The sequence below is a fragment of the Paramormyrops kingsleyae genome, chromosome 10, assembly GCF_048594095.1.
Source record: "Paramormyrops kingsleyae isolate MSU_618 chromosome 10, PKINGS_0.4, whole genome shotgun sequence".
In the NCBI taxonomy this organism is placed as follows: Eukaryota; Metazoa; Chordata; class Actinopteri; order Osteoglossiformes; family Mormyridae; genus Paramormyrops; species Paramormyrops kingsleyae.
Genome location: NC_132806.1, coordinates 21,000,373 through 21,018,535, shown reverse-complemented (window position 1 = coordinate 21,018,535; position 18,163 = coordinate 21,000,373). Strand labels below are relative to the sequence as shown.

General features: G+C 44.3%; 1 protein-coding gene across 2 annotated transcripts; it reads right to left on the bottom strand.

Moving 5' to 3' along the window:
• Nucleotides 1-47: 47 nt before the first annotated feature.
• On the bottom strand, nucleotides 48-14,771 carry maml1 (mastermind-like transcriptional coactivator 1). 2 transcript variants are annotated; one of them, XM_023842991.2, is made up of 5 exons: nucleotides 13,027-14,771; nucleotides 6,964-8,199; nucleotides 4,868-5,020; nucleotides 3,347-3,452; nucleotides 48-1,924 (listed from the first exon to the last, which is right to left on the bottom strand). In XM_023842991.2, the coding sequence occupies exons 1-5, from the start codon at nucleotides 13,348-13,350 to the stop codon at nucleotides 852-854; spliced, it is 2,892 nt and encodes a 963-aa protein (XP_023698759.2). In that variant the 5' UTR covers nucleotides 13,351-14,771; the 3' UTR covers nucleotides 48-851. The 2 variants fall into 2 exon arrangements, with proteins under 2 accessions (XP_023698759.2, XP_023698758.2); XM_023842990.2 differs by having other exon boundaries at nucleotides 4,868-5,023; nucleotides 13,027-14,765.
• Between the last annotated feature and the right edge of the window lie 3,392 nt (nucleotides 14,772-18,163).

Genomic DNA, 18,163 nt, shown 5'->3' with positions numbered 1-18,163 from the left:
CCAAAAAGGCTCCCATTAAGCCACAAAAAAAACACACTTGGCCAACATTCCTAAATATCTATATTTACATACATCACTCCTTTTACAGACATCTTTTAAAAAGTAGAAAATACTTACAAAAGTCCACATAAATGTACATATAAAAATAAGATCTATATCTCCCAAACAGGAAAGGCATACATACAAAACATTTTTATATATGCGTATACATACATACATACACATATATATATACAAGAAGCCCTGAGACAAAGACAAGGATGAACAAATGAAGACTTGCTGTATATAAGGCAAAGCGTAGTGCACAACCTTAGCCAGAGAACACAAGCTATCAGAGAATAGGCTGTGGGCCAGGTGTGCCCCGTCTGTGAGGAGCTCCAAACCAGCAGCTCGCTGGCCCTTAAAAGGCCTTCTCAATTTACATTAAAGCCATAAACTTCTGAACACAGATCTGAGATTCTTCCCAATTTGTCTGGACTGGGCTGTAGCTCAAACCAGAAGCCCCAGGAGTCACTTGACTCCGGAACAACAGGGCGAGTTCGATTGAAAATGTTATTTCTTTTTTTAATATATGAAGCTGCAGTAGCAGTGCCCCACATTCACACTGACTGTGCATGTCCGGCCTTGTCAACGACGACGGCTGACGTAAGGGAAGCTGGCAGCTTTTGTTCATCCTTATGCTCTGAAGGGCATTAATGATGTACAACCAAGCCATAGTAGCTGATCATCTATCCTTAGATTTCCAGTCCTGAGAACTGAAAATATTACAGGGCTTCAGCCTTGTGCACTCAAGTGATTATATATCTCATGTGTAAAAGAAGAGCCGGATACCAAGCCGGAAACTGAGCAACTCATTGGTGACTGGCCAACAGCTCATCGAGATCGTCCATCCATTCCTGTGTCGCGGGGCCCTTCAGCAGAGAATCCACAAGGTCGCTTTCTTCAGGGAAGCTCGGTAAACTGCCCCCCGCTTGGTCATTGTATGCAAATGCCAGTTCGTGATTGGCAGTCCTGCTCACCTGGTAGCCTTGGTTACACTGCAGGCTTGGCCGGCTGCCGACCTGGTTGCCTTGATTCTGGACAAAGCCGGCCATGTCAGGCATGGGTACACTAATGCCAGGCAGCACCTGCTGCTGCTGCTGGTGCTGCTGCTGCTGGGAGGGAGGGGCTAAAGGTCGGGGATGGGGCTGTGGGGCAAGGGCAGGGTTAGCCCTTTGTTGCGAAAGGGAGGCCATCATTTGAGGGGAGTTTACGGTGGAATGGGCTCGGTTGTTGTTCAGCCCGGCCTGGGCGAAGGGCAAGTTGTTGGGCAGTTTGGGAAGCCGGGGCTGTATGCGGTAGGAAGTACCGCTGAAGACCTGCATGCCCCCATTGCCACCAGGGGCCTGTTGCCCCAGGGCTTGCTGCATACTAGAGTGGGCTTGCCAAGGCTGCGTCTGCGTAGGCATTGAGCTGGGCATGGAAGTGGGCATGCCACTGGGCATAGGATTAGGCATGGAGTTAGGCATAGTATTGGGCAAGGTGTTTGGCATGCCGTTGGGCACTGAGTTGGGCATCGAGGTGGATATGCTGTTGGGCATGGAATTTACCATCCCATTACCTATGGGGTTTGGCATAGATGTGGGCATGCGAGCCATATGCTGTGGCCTGTAAGTGGCAGCCAGTGGGCCAGCAGGCTGCCTCTGCAGGGGGGTAGAGTTGACCGCACCTCCCTGGCCAGGATGAGGATTCATGCCGTAAGGAACTCGCATGGTGTCGAGCCCTCCTCCAACACATGAGGACAGGTTCATTTCTGCCAGCGTCGGTGTGGGAGGGGCCGCGGAGGTCGGGCCTCCGTTCTGCCCCACGGCCATCCCCATAACCCCAGGGAACATTCGCTGGGTCCCCTGGGTTGAGCCCAAGCTGTTCAGCTTCTGAGAGGACCCTACAGAACAGGGGGAGAGGTTCTCACATAGTAAGTCAAACAAACACTAAATCTTAAAATCCATAAAACCAGACTGCAAGTCAACATTCAGAGGACAACACGGTTGTCCAAAGGCTATGACAAAAGTTTCACACTTAATACCAATAAATAGCATTAAAAAAAATAAAAAATAAATTCTTTTTAAATTAACCTATAAGTATGAAGACTGGTTTGTGTATGTAAAACATGTCAAACGGAACTTCTTATGTCTGCTATCCACTGGCATTAAAACTGGTACTAATGCTGAATGACATCACAACACAAGGTGGAATATTTTGTACTAAATTGGAATAATGCCTATAGAATATAGGGCTGGGCGATGTGTGAAATTAATACAACATCGTATGTTATGCACATTCAATTCTCACATCGGAAGGTGTGTGATGGACAGATTGACAGCAGGTTTTTTCCAGTGTCTGGACATTATAGCGCTGGGGGGGTTATGTTTTGTTAGGCCAAAAACATTTCCACTCGGTCATGGCAAACAAAACTTAGCAAGCTTCGCAACTTTAATGATTGTTCCTTTTCAAAATTATCTGGTATGAATTAGAAAACACAAAAGTTTAAAGTTTGCCGTCACTGCTTTTGCATGAGCTCTCCAATCATAATCATTTATATCCTTGCTGTTTAATATGATTCCAAGATGTGTAGGTGAGAAATATTTTGAACCCCCTTTTTGCTCTATAAATATCCCAATATTTATCATAACATCCACATTGTGATATATGATTTTTTTCCAATATTCAGCAGTCCTTGTGTATTATAGCAAATACTTTATTTCTTGATACACCATCCAGATCTCTTTATTCTGACCAGATCACAATTAAAGCTTGGGTATCTTCATTTATCCATGTTTTCAATTTTTTGTTTAGTTTCTTATCGCTGTTTTCTGAGATCGTAACTGGACTTTCTCAGGATGGTGGATCTATTTCGTGTTTGCGAGGCTGGTTATTTGCATAACCAAAACTGACATTAAACATGTTTGCAAGTCACGCCCCAAAAGAACCCCAGCTGCTTTAGTACTTTTGGTACTGGTACCGGACTGGACGGCAATGGAAAAGTGCAAAACGTACAGTAACTGGTGCAGTGGAAAAGCATCCTAAACCACAGTAGAGGTAATGAGGGGACACTTACCCCTGCATATTTGCATAATACTTTTCCTGTCACATCTTTGACAACACATTTTTTGTTTGACCAGTCAAAGCTAAGGGCACGCTTTTGCATAGCTGAGAGATACACAGTTGGCAACCAAAATGATTACATACAGAGGAATGGATTAATGCAAGAGGCTTGACCCTCACAAGAGGAGTATAAGAAAAAAAAAATACATACATCAAGAAGAATGTGGGAAGGAGGTGTATAAAGCTATATAGATAAATATACCTGCAAACTGGGCAACTTGTTGCTGTTGCTGCTGGAAAGGGTTCTGACAGTTCTGGTCCTGGTACTGAGGTGGTGGGCGTGTCAGGTGTCTTTGCATCTGTTGGTTCTACAGAAAAATCACACATGCATGCGCACACACACAAATGAGACATGCAACTTCAACCTTTCCTGTTCCAGCAGCCTATATTCAAAATAACCAGCTTCAAGCAATTTAGTTTTCAACCAAAAGCTTTCGTGGACATTGGTGCCATCTAGTGGATATAGAGTGGATATACACAGATAAGTCAACATATTATGACCAGGTCTGGGACATATTAGACTGTAAGCTAACATTCGGTACTTGAAGTTGACATGTTAAGTGCAGAAGAAATGGGCAGGGATTAGAGATTAGTGTGACTGTGACAAGAGCCAAATCATTATGGCCAGATAATTTTGCTGACGACCACAGGAATGTGTCATGACACACGGAGCATGACACTTTGCTGCAGATAGTGCTACATATCTGAGGATTGGATTTGTTAATCCAAATCATCCCAGAGATGCTCGATGTACCAGGCCGTCCACATCATGTAACAGAAGACAGAATTCATCTGTCCAGGCAACCTTCTTCCATTGCTTCAAGGCCCAGTTTCGATGTTTGCATGACCATTGAAGGCACTTTCAACAGTGGACAGGGTTCAGGATGGGCACTCTGACTGGTCTGTGGCTATGAAGTCTCATATGCAACAAGGCTCAATGCCCCATGTGTCGTGACATTAGTCCTGTGATCGAAATTACCTACCATTTGTGCCACAGTAGCCCTTCTGTTGGTTTGTACCTGACATGACACACATCCCACATCGATGAGTCCTGGGAGCCCAACACCATGCCGGCAGTTCATGGTTCCCCCCCCCCCCCGACCACTCTCAGTAGGTACTCACCATGATTGAGCACCCCACAAGCCTTGCAGTTTTGGATTTAATCATCTAGCCACAATTATTTGGCTCATGCTAATCGCTCAGATCTTAATGTCCGCAAATTTCTTTTGCGTTCAACAAGTTGATTACAGACTATGAGCTGACTGAGTACTGAATGTTAGTTTACCATGTAATATATCCCACACCTTGACACGCATTGTTTTTAGTAGATCAGAGGTAGACAGTCCTGATCCTGCAGTGCCGTATCCAGCAGGTTTTCCATCCTACCTGGTCTCTGATGAACCACACCAGATCTCAGGCAGATAGTAACTTATCCGGTAGGATAGAAAACCTGCTGGATAGCAGCACTCCAGGATCATGGTTGCCTACCCCTGCACTGTTCCCTTCACATGGGGGCGGTCAAACTTTTGGCTCATAAGTGTATATCAACTGTTTATCCCTGTGCCTAGACCACAAGTTCGCAATGCATCATTTCAAGGCAAATAAATAAATAAAAATAAAAATCACCTGACTGCCAGGCAACTACATTTAAAAAGGTTTAAGCCTCATCCTAAACAAGTCAAACACCTGTGCTATTGTCAGGGAACAGTTTCAGGAAGCTCACCTGCATGAGTTGTTGATGGCTCAGGAACTGTTTACGTGTTTCCAGGGATACATTTGGGTATGCCGAGTTATTATGGCTCCCTGGCAAGGCGCTGCCAGGAGGCTGGGACGTCCCACATGGCACATGGGACGCTGGTGGATATGGGCTCTGCTCCTGCTGGATGAAAAGCACGTGTTCAACATTTGTCCACCAGGGGGCATGCAGCTGCAAAACTGCCTCACTGAACTACATCTTGAAAAACAATTAACCAAAACAGTTCATGAAGGTGAGCAACAGCCTCTATTCCTACCCTTGGCCAGTAGTATAAAGCACACTTTGGGATATACACCGACTCCATACAAGGGTTTAAAAAATATAAAAGGTATCCCATGTATATAAACGTTAAAAGACAAGTAACCACAAATTATGATTCATTCTAAAGTTCCAATCTATACGTGCTATCATCTAATAGCAAGATGAAATTAAAATTCCAGATAAACTGGTTCTACATGAGTAAATCATGACAAATTCAGTCGGTAAAGACACACCTTCCCTGTGCAAATCAGTGTAAACCTGACTTTTGATTAGGAATTCCCCACCAGAAGCAGCTAACTATAACAGCACAAGTAGATAACAACCCCCCCTACAGGCCAGTCAGGTCCCTGCATGTTGTTAAGTGCCAGCAGTGAAGTGCACCATCTCTCAAAGTGAGTCGTCCCCAGCACAATGCCACATGATCTGCGGTGTGCAGTACAGAATACGTAGGGCGCAACCCTACCTAGGAGGGACCAACAAAACGCGTGTTGCAAACTGCTAATCCAGATACATATTTGGAAACGACCACTGGTCGAACGTAATAAATTGCTTTGGTAGAAGTAAACCCAGACGAGCATTACAACACACACAAATATAATCTACTTGGCTACAAAACAGTGGTCTACTATAACTGACAAACAACCAGAAGGTTCTACAGTAAAGAGAGTCAGCCATTAATCAAAACTAATGATCCATCGAGGTACATGGGCTTCACATCTGTGGATTCACAACCAAAGAAAAAATGACTTTAGTGACTCACAACAAATAGCCGGTTAAACAATCTGGCATCCAATGACACTGCTATCACACAATTTAGTGTCATTCTCATACTTAACTCGCCCATGTGATGGCCTGAGGTATTTTGGTTTCTCCAAGCCCAGGAATAGAGCAATGCAGAGAGTGAACGCAAGTGGGTTGGGGGAAGTTATATTTAAACTGAGAACCAGCAGAGAGACGGGATCCAGAAATACCCCTGAGAGAAGAAGAGAACGGGGGACTGGGGACGGCGGCTGCATGAAAGGCCGCTTTGTCCCCCTCTCTAGCACACAACCCTGTAGCGACCATCTCACAAGGCTGCTGGCCCCACCTTCCCACCAGACCACGCCGGCTCCTTGGCAACCAACAGCCAGACCCAGACACTCAGGGCTATTGTTCCTGCTGTGGGCCACAGCCAAAACAGCTAGCGGGGGCTGGGGGTGGAATCCCCCTCACTCCCCACCCCCACGCACCCACACACACCCACAGCTGCAGCAGAAGCGACCATAATAATGCACTTTATCAGCAGGGGGTTTTTAACAGGACTATGCAAAAAGGAGCTGGATAAGAAGGGAAATCTGTCCCACAATGAAAAGAAACATTTCATCATAAAGCACAAGTAAATTATTCATACAAACAGAAACAACCAAAAACATGACAAGAGGGGAACTTGTCTGCAGCATAGATTAGTTAACTAAGCTAACACCTGCTTCCAGTGCTCCTACAGGCTATGTAACTGTTTGCTGAATCAAATCGTATTTCAAGCCAAGTGCACATCAAACTAGGGGTTGGAAGTGGGAGCATGACAATAACTATTCTGCGTTTTTGTATTAATTTTCAGATTAATGCAGCAACACATATCCAGTGATATTAAGATTTTTGCAATACAGTCATAATGCAGTGCTTTACGTATATTCATAAGCACACCTCTCATCACAAAGGTCATTAAACTACAGAATGAGCACGAAGCAAATGGAAACCAGATCTTACTGAAGTCACTGGAGGGATTCACGTGAAGCCAGTGGAGGTTGAACTGAGATGCTTACCTGGGCAGGGGTGAGATGAGAGCGGAACGGCAGTCCCGCCTTCGGCTTGGACAGCAGGGCCGCCTTGTTCTGCTGTGACGTGGCCAGGGGGGCCGCTGAAGGGACACGGCTCCCATGGAAGTGAGACAATGGCCTGGTGTTGTTATAGTCCAGGAGAGGGGGCTGGCCAGGAACAGAATGCCCTGCAGCTGGGGGGTAGCTCTCAGCACCTTTGGGGGAGTTTTTGTGAGGCGGATTGGGCATCATCAGTTGCTTGGGGTTGGAAATGTCCTGCTGGTAGAGGGCAGGGCTATTTGGTTTCTCCATGGTGTAGGCACCAGCCAGCTGGCTCGGGGATGGTGCAGTCTGAGTCCAACCTGCTTGGTGATTGGTTTGGTGGTTAGGAGGGTGATATTTAGTCACCTGCTGCTGCTGCTGTGCCTGTTGCATGAGCTGAGTCCTCTGCTGCTCCCTTGCAGCCAGCTGCTGTAGGTGCTGTGCATGCGACCGGTCTTTGGAAGACGGCCCAGGAATCTGAAGGTTCTGGGGCAGCTGTCTGACAGGCTGGGACACAGGCATGGCCGAGGAGGGCACCGTGCTGTTGCTGGGACAAGTCACAGGGGAGCTGGTGTGCAGGGCTGGCCCACCAGACGTGGGTCTCACCTGGGGGGAAACCGTGCGGGGTTCTGGATCAAAGGTCACAGATGCAGGGGAAAACTCCACCTTGATGTTCACCTGCTCTGGGGCTAGGGGCGTTTGCGGAAGAGGGTTGGGAGTGGCCAGCTCTGGGTCCTTGCGCTCGTCAAAGCCATCCTTGAAAATGTCCTGAATGTCCTCATAGGGCACTGATCGGTTGAACTCCTCCATCAACTCCCGCCACTCCTGCTCATTGAGGTTTAGGTCAGGGAGCAAGTCATTCGGCGACCCACCAGGATGAATGGGAGTCAAGATGTCATCCATGGGTTCCTGCTTTAACTTGAAGTCTCGAGGGGGCAGCACTGAATCAGAGATCCTACCACTATTCTGCTCAGCCCCCTGGGAGCAGGTGCCATTGGGCAGCGGTTCAATGATAATTCCGTGCTTAGTGTCGAGGGGTGACCGTGGTGGGACTGCCCCATTGCCAGTGCTGTTGACCCCTTGGCGACTCTCTTCCAAGCACACTTGTTTTGACTTCGGGTATCCATCTCCGAATCCATTTACCTCCCCGCTGATGGGAGAGCTGGTGCTCTCTTGCTTCCGCTTCACAGTCTCCTGCAGCTGAAAAAGAAACACATGACAACTTACTCTTACACGCATGAGCCATCCCAAAATATACCAAGACAACATAAATTACTAGATGACAGATCAAGTCAGGAACAACTTATAACAGAATGCACCAATCAAGCATGGATTCTGAGCCTCACATCCCCCAAGAGGCTTGCATGTTTAAATGACTGCAGGACACTGAACCGTACAAACATTGAAGTCATGTTACTACAATATCGTACACCAGCATCTGTTCCAAACAACTACTTCAAAACTAGAGAAATTAAAATAAAAATAATAAATAATATACTCAAACGGAGTTTTAAATCCACCGCGTCAAATGCAAGAGCTTCGAATAGAAGCTAGGAAATTACTCTTCGCATTAGGTCTTTGGGAAAAGCAGACTTCTTGCATTGATCTGTTCATAGGGAATGACCTTTACATTGTACAACCAAAGCTGCATGTTTAGACTGCCGATTACATCCATACATGCAGACAATCAATAAGCTTCTCCATGCCCCGCTGATTCAAGATTCCTTAAGGTACAACATGCAGTATGACTATGCATGTGACAATTTATGAATTTTGAATCAGCGGAGCATTGAGAAGCTTATTGATTGTCTGCATGTATGGATGTAATCGGCAGTCTAAACATGCATCCCATGAATCCCATGTCAAGGGGCGCTATAGCTGCTCGAGACTATCTGCAGGAGAACAAATGTTCAAACTATTTTTACAAAACCCAAACCTAGGTGGCAACTAATCTGGGTACCCTGGAAATGGATTGCTTGGACTGGATTTAGTCTCCTGTAACAATGGGAATATAACCTGAAAAAGTATATTTTGGCCTGATGCCAATGCAGTGATTTCAGCACAATGAGCTTTTGATCCAGCAAGTTCCACACCTAGCATCCAACAACCGTATATAGTGATTACCATGCATCATCTGGCCTGTCCTTGGAGAGAAAGACAAGGACTCCTCCATGGTAGGAGGGGGTGGTACGAGAGTAGGGGTTCAAGAAGAGAGTCTAGCAGGTTTTGGAGCTGCAGTCGCTTAAAACCTGAAAAACTCGTTGCTGTGGTTTCTGAGCCACAACTCCCCCCACAGGAAAAAAAAAAAAAAACAAAACAAACACACAGCCACATGAAACTAATTAGCATATGTACAGATAGAAGACCACAACAAAGGAGTCAGCATGCAGACTTCAATGGGGAGAAGAAGTCAGCCAAATTCCTGCCTGAGCACAGCAAAGTGCCGACTGCCTTTGAAGGATCGCCACTACAATAGGGCTGTGCCCACCAGGGTCTCAGGAGTAAGCCAGTGGGTGGGGAGTAGAATTGTTACCGCTCAGCACTCCAGCAGCTGCAAGCACGTGGTTTACCACAAGCCATAAGCACAGTGAAAATGTACCCTGGGGTGCACCAATCAGCACAAACAAGAATCTGGGGAGAACCAACTGCTACTGCTGCCTATAGAACCCACATTAGGTTCCAAATCTCAGATGCTGTAAAGACATGAGTATTTAGGACACCCAATCCACTAACTTCCATGAATAATGAATTAAATCCAAATATTTACAAATGTGCACATCTAACCTAGTTTGCCGTGTACAAGCATATCAAAGTGGACTGAATTCCTAGATTAATGTACTAGCTAAATGGAAACTAGCATAAAAACCTTCACAGGCACTAAGGCTGAGGTCCTACAAGGATAGCAAGGAAAACCCCTAGTCATGGCCAAATGTTTTGGCAGTGACACAAATGTGTTTCACAAACTTCACTGCTTCAGCATTTTTAGATTCTATGGTACACTAAAGAACAATTATAAAATTTCATAAGTTCCAAATGCATTTATTGGCAAATACATCAAATATATGCAGAGTCAATGTTTACAGTGTTGACCCTTCTTCATAACTTCTGCAATTCGCTCTGGCATGCTGGACATCAGCTTCTGGACTAAATCCTGACATCACAATTCATTCTGGCCTTGTTAGTGCTCAGAGCTGATCATAATTTCTGGGTTTATGCTTGTCCACCCGCTTTTTAAGGACTGACCACAGGTTCTAAACTTGTTTATGATCTGGGGAGCTTCCTTGCCATGGATCCAAAATTTCAAATGTTGTGATCTCTTTGCCACTTCGTTATCACAGATCTGAGTCTGGATCATTGAGAGAAGTTGCTCTTTGAGGATGTTTTGATAACACTCTTTATTTTGTGTTTTTGGGCAGAATTATGAGTGAGCCCACATCCTTGGATGAGAAGCAACCCCAGATATAGATGGTCTCCATGCCACCCTTGCTTGCTACCCTTCTTGACACCAGGCCATTGTCCAAACGTCTTTGCCTCACTGTGCGTGCAGATGCACTCACACCCACCTACTGCCAATATTGAGCAAATACTCACTACTCAGTACATACTGCACTGGTGGTGACAATTCCATGGCTGACACCTCAGGATGAGATGGTCCTGGAACTTGCTGGGCACACTTGGACATCCTGAAGCCTTCTTCGCTGTAATTGAACCTCACACCTTGAAATTCTTGATGATCTAGTAAATAGTCTCAGGTGCAATATCCTTAGCATCAATCTCCATGCGTGTGATACCATTTTGATGCAATGCAATAATGGCAGTGAGTGTTTCTTTGGAGGTAACCATTGCTAACACAAGATTTCAATGACTTCAAGCACTTTTGCCCTCTTTGAATAGCAACCAATCTAGTCTTATAATTCAATAAAAATGATAGAGTGATTTCTGCTGAATTGTACTCATTCACACTTTCCCCTGTGCTGATGATATGACTACACTGAAATGATGTTAGCTGAGCATTCTGTGCCAGGGCCAAAATACAGTGAAAATTGGCTTTTTGTTATAACATTTACTTTTTATCCTAATAAAACTCATTGCAATTACTTAATATGCATCTGATCACTCAGCACAATAATCTATAAACAATGAACTGACACCACAAAAACTGAAGTTTGCGAAAGACAACATTTGCGCCACTACAAAAACTTTTGCCCATGACTGTAGTTAGCCCTCGCAGGTGACGGATGGTTGATAATTGTCACAATGCTTCTAAGCACTGGATGCATTAATATAACCTAGAGATGATCTAGTTGAATTGCAAGCTCATCTTGGCATTTTTGCTTAGAAAAGCCATAAGTGCTTGCGTCGCTCCATGTAGAGTGACATGGGGAAATCAACAGGAAAAGGGCTTTCTGGGAACACCTCTTTACTATGGTGTCCATGAGAAGCCTGCTGAGATTAGAGTTAGATCAGACTGGAACAGGGCTGCATTTGTCAAGCTGCACAGCCAAGTCAACGCTTATTTTCCAGGTCAATTGTGTCAGCAACATCAACCCTGTCTACTGCCACAATGTAACCCCAGTAAGTTACAACCCACTAAAATACCTACACAAGTATTATTAGGGTCACAAGCACAGTACCATAGTTTCATGCAAGACCAAATTCACTAGAGCCAACTCTGGTACAATGTAGAATTTGGGATTCCCCCCTTCAACCTGTGTGCCTCACACACTTTTTGACACCCAATCGCAAGTTTCGATGCAAGACACTGCACAATCGCAATTAACCCAAGAATCTACTAAATCATTGACTCCACCTAAATGAATCCCTGTTTCCACAAAAGCTGAATTGGTAATAAGTCGACATGCCTTAACACGAAGCATCTAATCCTGCTGGACGAGCCAATCAGGGAGAGAGAAAAGATAGTAGCTCCAATGTAGTAGAAAAAAATCCATTATACTCTCATTCATCTGCCATGAAGCCCACAGAGCAGTAGCATAGTCTGAGGACAAGCGCACAATGTGCAACTGATCAAGCCATTAGTCATAAGGCAAGAATGCTTATTTATGCCTAAACTCTAAATTCATTAGGGAAGTCAGACGCATTACTGGCAAAATGTAATATATTACACTCCTTCGACCAGTCATTGTATCAAATTCCTTAGATGCTCAGTCACATAACCTACTGGATTTTATCTTTCCAAGAAAAGGCGTTTTACACAATGCCAGATTTACTTTACGGGTAGAGTACGCAATAACCATTATATGATTATATGGTCCAAGCAAGAACTATCAGTAAAGTTGTACTGAAGGGAGTCTCTCATAACAGCAAAATGCATCATGCAACTAAAGTCACCCCTCACTCTGGTACCACCCACAATATGAACTGAGGACCTTCCCAAGAATCAAACTGGGTGGGGATCCTGAGTCATCAATTACTTGATGTGCATTTTAACCCCGAAGGTTTTGCTGTGACCTAAGATGCATGCGTCACATTTAGCAAGTCAAATTATATTTGGAAAGCAATCAAGGCTATTACCAAAAGTGCTCACATTCCCTTGACCCAATAGTCCACACTCCTCCAATCTCTAAATGCCCACAGCGCAATGTAGTTGCACATAGCATTTAATGCTGATTATTCTCCACCAGACACACTGAAGACCATCTTCTGAATTGTTTTTTTTCTTCCATAAAGCTATTGAGAACATGTGACCACCCTTTTAAGCATGTTCCACTGACTGTCAAATCCCTTATACCCATTTTGACAGCTCAGCCACATGCGTATCAAAATATAGACTGATCAAACAAGTGCCAAGCAATGCATTGCTTATTCTGAGTTAGTTATGGGGAAATAAACTGCAGCTGAAAACTTCAGAAGAACAGTTTACAAGAGATGGGTTCCATTGAGACTAGGAAAAAGCACTGTATTGCCATCGGCGTTTCGAAATTCGTGACGATGCCACAGCCATCGACCCGTCCGCAACATTTGGCAAAATATCTGGAAGTGGCGTCCGTGTGTCAAAGGGCCACTTACCGCGATTCGAGCGTCGTTCCTGCTTTGCTCCCCGGTGCCGCCGTCCCCGTCAGCGTTACCACCCCCGTGCCCGGCCCCTCTCAGCGCCGCCTGCTCGGACGCCGGTTGGCTCTGCCGGTGTTTGTTTGATCGCTTGGCCTTGGACTGCAGACAGCGCTGATGCAGCGCGAAGGTTTGCTGCCTGTCCATTTCCAGGCGCTCCAGCGCCGTCCGGTCGTAGCGGCTCTCGCAGTTGCTGTGATGCCGCCTGAAGAGCTCTATCCTGCGCCGGAGCCGCTCCATCACCGCGCTGTGTCGCGGCGGCCCAGCATAATCCGCCATCATCAATACGCATAGAAATGTGTGATAAAGCAGACGCGCTTAATTCACCGATTATAATGCGGTAAAAAAAAAATCCAGGATGCCCTGTCTGTGGCTGTTTGTCCGCTTTATCCTACGGGAAGCCAACTGCCTCCATACTTCCCACGAATAGTTTACTCTGTTTCATTCACAGAATCTCAATTAAAATGGGGAAAAGACAAAAAAGTGATTAACAAAAATAGGGCCCTGTCAGCGTTCAGTGATGCAAATAACTTCTTCAAAGCAAAGGTGCTCCTCTCTCAGGTCGAATGTAAAAAAATAAAATAAAAAATAAAACATGGACGTGTTCAAAAAAGTTCAGAAAGAAAATACCGCCATATCTTAAGGGGGCGGAGGTTGGTGGGGGGGGAATCAAGGGAAAAAAGTTTTCAGCGACAACTAACAATCACGGTTGTTCTGACAATTAAGATAGCAGGGCCATCGAGCTACAGCTGGTCGGGGCCGCTGCGAAAAGATCCGAAGCCGTTTGTAAGCACGAAAAAGCTGCTCGCTGGTCTAAAAAGCCACCGCATCCACTCGCCCTTCCAGGCGCAAACGATCCCAGCAAAAGGCGAAATCCTTCACGAAACCAGGCGAAATGCCGACAGCTGAACTTTCAGCCAAAAAAAAAGTTTAGTATAAACTGACTTCAGCTTTGCTCGCCAACTACCTATATATTTCTAGATATTTCTCTCGAGAGCCTAACGACATGTTCTTCTACTTCATGTGTTTAATATTCAGTGCCAGACATCCAGCTGTAGCCAATATCCATAAAAGAAATTCCGATAGCTTTAATCAAGCTAACATCTATCCCCTTCCTCGCTTCATCCCGGAGAAAGCAGCAAACTTTTAAAACCGGCTCAGCGATTTACTAAGTTTGTCGACTACAACCTAATACACCACGCCGACATTTCTCCGATTACAGCCTTCGCGAGTTTCCAAAAGCAAGCGCCGGACAGTTAACTTTTAGCGTTTCACAGCTGATCGTCGGTGAGTCCAGCACAACGATACAGTTACCGCTGAAGCTACGGATGTAGCTAACAAGATAGTTAACAAAGCATGTTTATGGTCGGTCTGGTTTCACCGCGATGTATCTATACCGTAAGTGTGCCGGGACACACTTACCCATGAACTCTGAGCCCTGTGAATTCTTCAGTCCGAAAAAAAATTAAACGTAACAACAACCGACAAAACTTATCCCTCTTTGCTATCTCTATTGTTTTCCAATGGACAAGGAGCTCGCAGACGCCATCTTGAAACAAGTTTTTTTTTCCTCTCTCTTTTTTTTCCTAACCTTTTGCATCACAGTCGAGCGTCACTCCATGCATGTCGGCAGACCGACCCCCGTCGCGTGATTGGCACGTGGGCCGACCAATCGCCGGCGCACGTTCGCTCGCGAGTGGGAGATTCGGCAAAAAAATAAAATAAATAAAAAAACAGCGTAGTAGGCGCTTCATAGGGCGCGTGGGCGAGTGGAAACGGTACAACTTTTTCAGCTGTCATTTTTAGTCATACGAGACTCATGGCTCAATCCGTGCCTTGGGTGTGGCATGAAAGTGATTTTTAATGCCTATATATATATATATATATATATATATAAACGTTTTTATTGTATTTCTTTTAATTAATTATTAAGCAATACTTCATCAAATGTAATATAATTTTTTACTGTTTGTTCCAGAGAAGTGAGATGACTAAATCTGACAAAGATATTAAAATATCCGTTTGACGGCGCCTAGTAGCAATACTACTACTAAAACAACTAATAATAATATTGATGATAATTGTCACTTAATATGAATTCATCTCCATATGAATACAGAGTCAATAACTTACCGAAAGCCTAAGTAGAAAAGCAGCAGGAACTTGAAAATTATCAGAAACAAAAAATATAAATATATCACACGCAGGGGCGTCTGCTAGCCAATGAATGTGTACAATTGGACGGAGGGTCCAAAGTGACATTTTTAAGGGGGGGGGGCAGAATTCCTAATTGCGCCACTGAAGACACGTCAGTGTATTGGCAGTGTTTAAGAGAAATGTCCTTAACAACCTGAGGGGGCACACATTTTTTTTACTATTATATACACTTAATGTCATCATAATAATAATCTTAATCATGAACTAACTCTTACTTAATTTGGAGAGCCCCCCCTCCGATTGCAAATCTCACATACTTGCGAAACATTCGTGACGATTAAGGATCTGATGTCATGCATATTATACGGATTTGTGACATGCTGTGTCTCATTTTTTGTATACAATCTAATTATGGTGGGAGTCAACACACACAAAAAACATCAATTTTCCCAAAAAAATCTAGAATGGCATCAAAAATATAAATACTGGTTGTGGAAATGTTGCTGCACGCTTACTTTGCTATCATTAAAACATCATCAATCATGATATGCATCGTGCAGAATGGCATGACACAATATTGGAGCCCTAGATGGAATGCTAGTTCATAACCAGGGCACATGTGGCTGAATATTTACACATTGTAGAAAATGAACAGACACCAGTTAGCCTGACATTTGTAAACTTCTTTTGGAACAGGTTCCCCAAAGGAAGCCTGTGTGACACAGAGAAAAGATGCAAACTCTACTGAGAGTTGAAGTGAAATCTCAACCCACAACCCATGTCACTAAAACAGTTAAATCCAATTTAAACATATCAGATGCTCCAAAATTCCTATTCTTACTTGACACAGCAGAACTAGAAACATCATTTTCAAATAAATTAGTTGAATGTGAAATACTAAATTTAATATATATTTAGTTAGTTCAAATAATAATTTACCACCATACACATTATCTTACACCAATCAGCCATAACATTAAAAACACTGACAGGTGAACTGAATAACATTGGTTATTTCATTATAATGGCACATGTGAAAGGTGTCATTATGCATTAGGCAAATGAATAGTCAGTTCTGGAAGCTGATGTGTTTTGATGCAGGAAAAATGGGCAAGTGTAAGGACCTGAGCAACTTTGACAAGGCCCAAATTGTGCCGGTTTGGCAACTGGGTCAGAGTATCTTCAAAATTGTGGGTCTTGTGTGGTGTTCCTGGTATGCAGTGGTCAGTACCTACCAAAAGTGGTCCAAGGAAGGTCAACTGATGAACTGATGGTGGGGTCATGGGCACCAGGGCTCATTTGTGCATGTGGGGAGTGAAAGCTAGTCCATCTGGTTTGAACCCACAGGAAAGTTATTGTAGCACAAATTGCTGAGAAAATTAAGGCTATGATAGAAAGGTGTCAGAAAACACAGTGCAGTGCAGCTTACTGCGTATGGGGCTGCATAGCCCCAGACTGGTCAGAGTGTCCATGCTCACCCCTGCCCACTGGCAAAAGTGCCTACAACAGGCATGTGAGCATCAGAACTGGACCATGGAGAAGTGGAAGGAGGACTGGTAGCCATGTTGTGTTATCATGTGGATGGTCAGGCGCATGTGCATCATTTGTCTGGGGAAGAGATGATACTAGGATGCAATATGGAAGAAGGCAAGCTGGTGAAGGCAGTGGGATGCTCTGGGCAATGTTCTGCTGGTAATGCTTGGGTCCTGGCATTCATGTGGGTGCTACTAAACATTGTTGCAGACCAAGAACACCCTTTCACGGCAACAGTATTCCCTGATGGCAGTGACCTCTTTCAGCAGGACAATGTTCCCTGCCACACTGCAAAAATAGTTCAGGCATGATTTGAGGAACCTGACAGAGTTCAAGGTGTTGATTGGGCCTCCAAATTCCCCAGATCTCAATCTGATCAAGCACCTGTGGGATGTGCTGGACATGCAAGTCCGATCCATGGAGGCCCCACCTCCATGCCTTGATGGATCAGAGCTGTTTTGGCAGCACAAGGGGGATCTATACAATATTAGGCAGGTGGTTTTAATGTTATGGCTGATCGGTGTATTTTCAGATTTTGTTGCTTAGCTGACACATTTATGCTAAGCAATTTACAGTGCTTTATTCAGCTATTGGCCATTTTTAACAGTAAAAACCAGACCACAGTCCTTACTTTCAGGTATGACAGTAGAACTCCTTCTGGAACCGGAACCATCCACCCATGGCTCTGATCACGGTCAGAGCCATAATCACGGTCTATTTACCTACAAATAGCTTTTGGAGGTTTTGATAAATCACATTGAAAGAGAGAACTCAAACTCATTACAATTTCTTTTTAAAGTAAACAGTTATAATGAAGTTATAATAATAAAAAGATTATACATTTTGTTTCTCCCCCCATAGTGATAATTTAATCAATGCTTACATGTCCTTAGTTCCTAGTACATAAAAAACCAACAAAATACAGTCATTTTCAGTATTGTTTCAGTGATCATTTAAGAGCGATATGATTTTTCCTCCACACTGTGATAAACCAACCTTGTGCCCCATGCTGCTTGGGTTAGGTTAAGGGTTTTCCTTGACCCTACAAGATAAGCGGTTTAAAGAGCGATGTACCACATTGGGTTGGCACCTCATCCTGGATTATTCCCTGCCTTGCGCCTTTAGCTTCCGGGATAGGCTCCGGGCCCCCGTAACTCTGCATAAGACAAATGGGTATAGACAATAGACTGATGGATGGAAGATGAATGTATACCACCAAGCGATTCCTCAAATAACATATTCAGTAGGCCTAATATGATTTAAATCATAGACTGCATTCAAATGACATCATAATCATGCCTAAAAAATTCAGTTATAGTACCAGTCCAAAGTCCGGACACACCTACTGAGAATAATTTGATTTTCCTCAAGACAAGGACCTCAAGGTTATGTAGTATTATTTTGT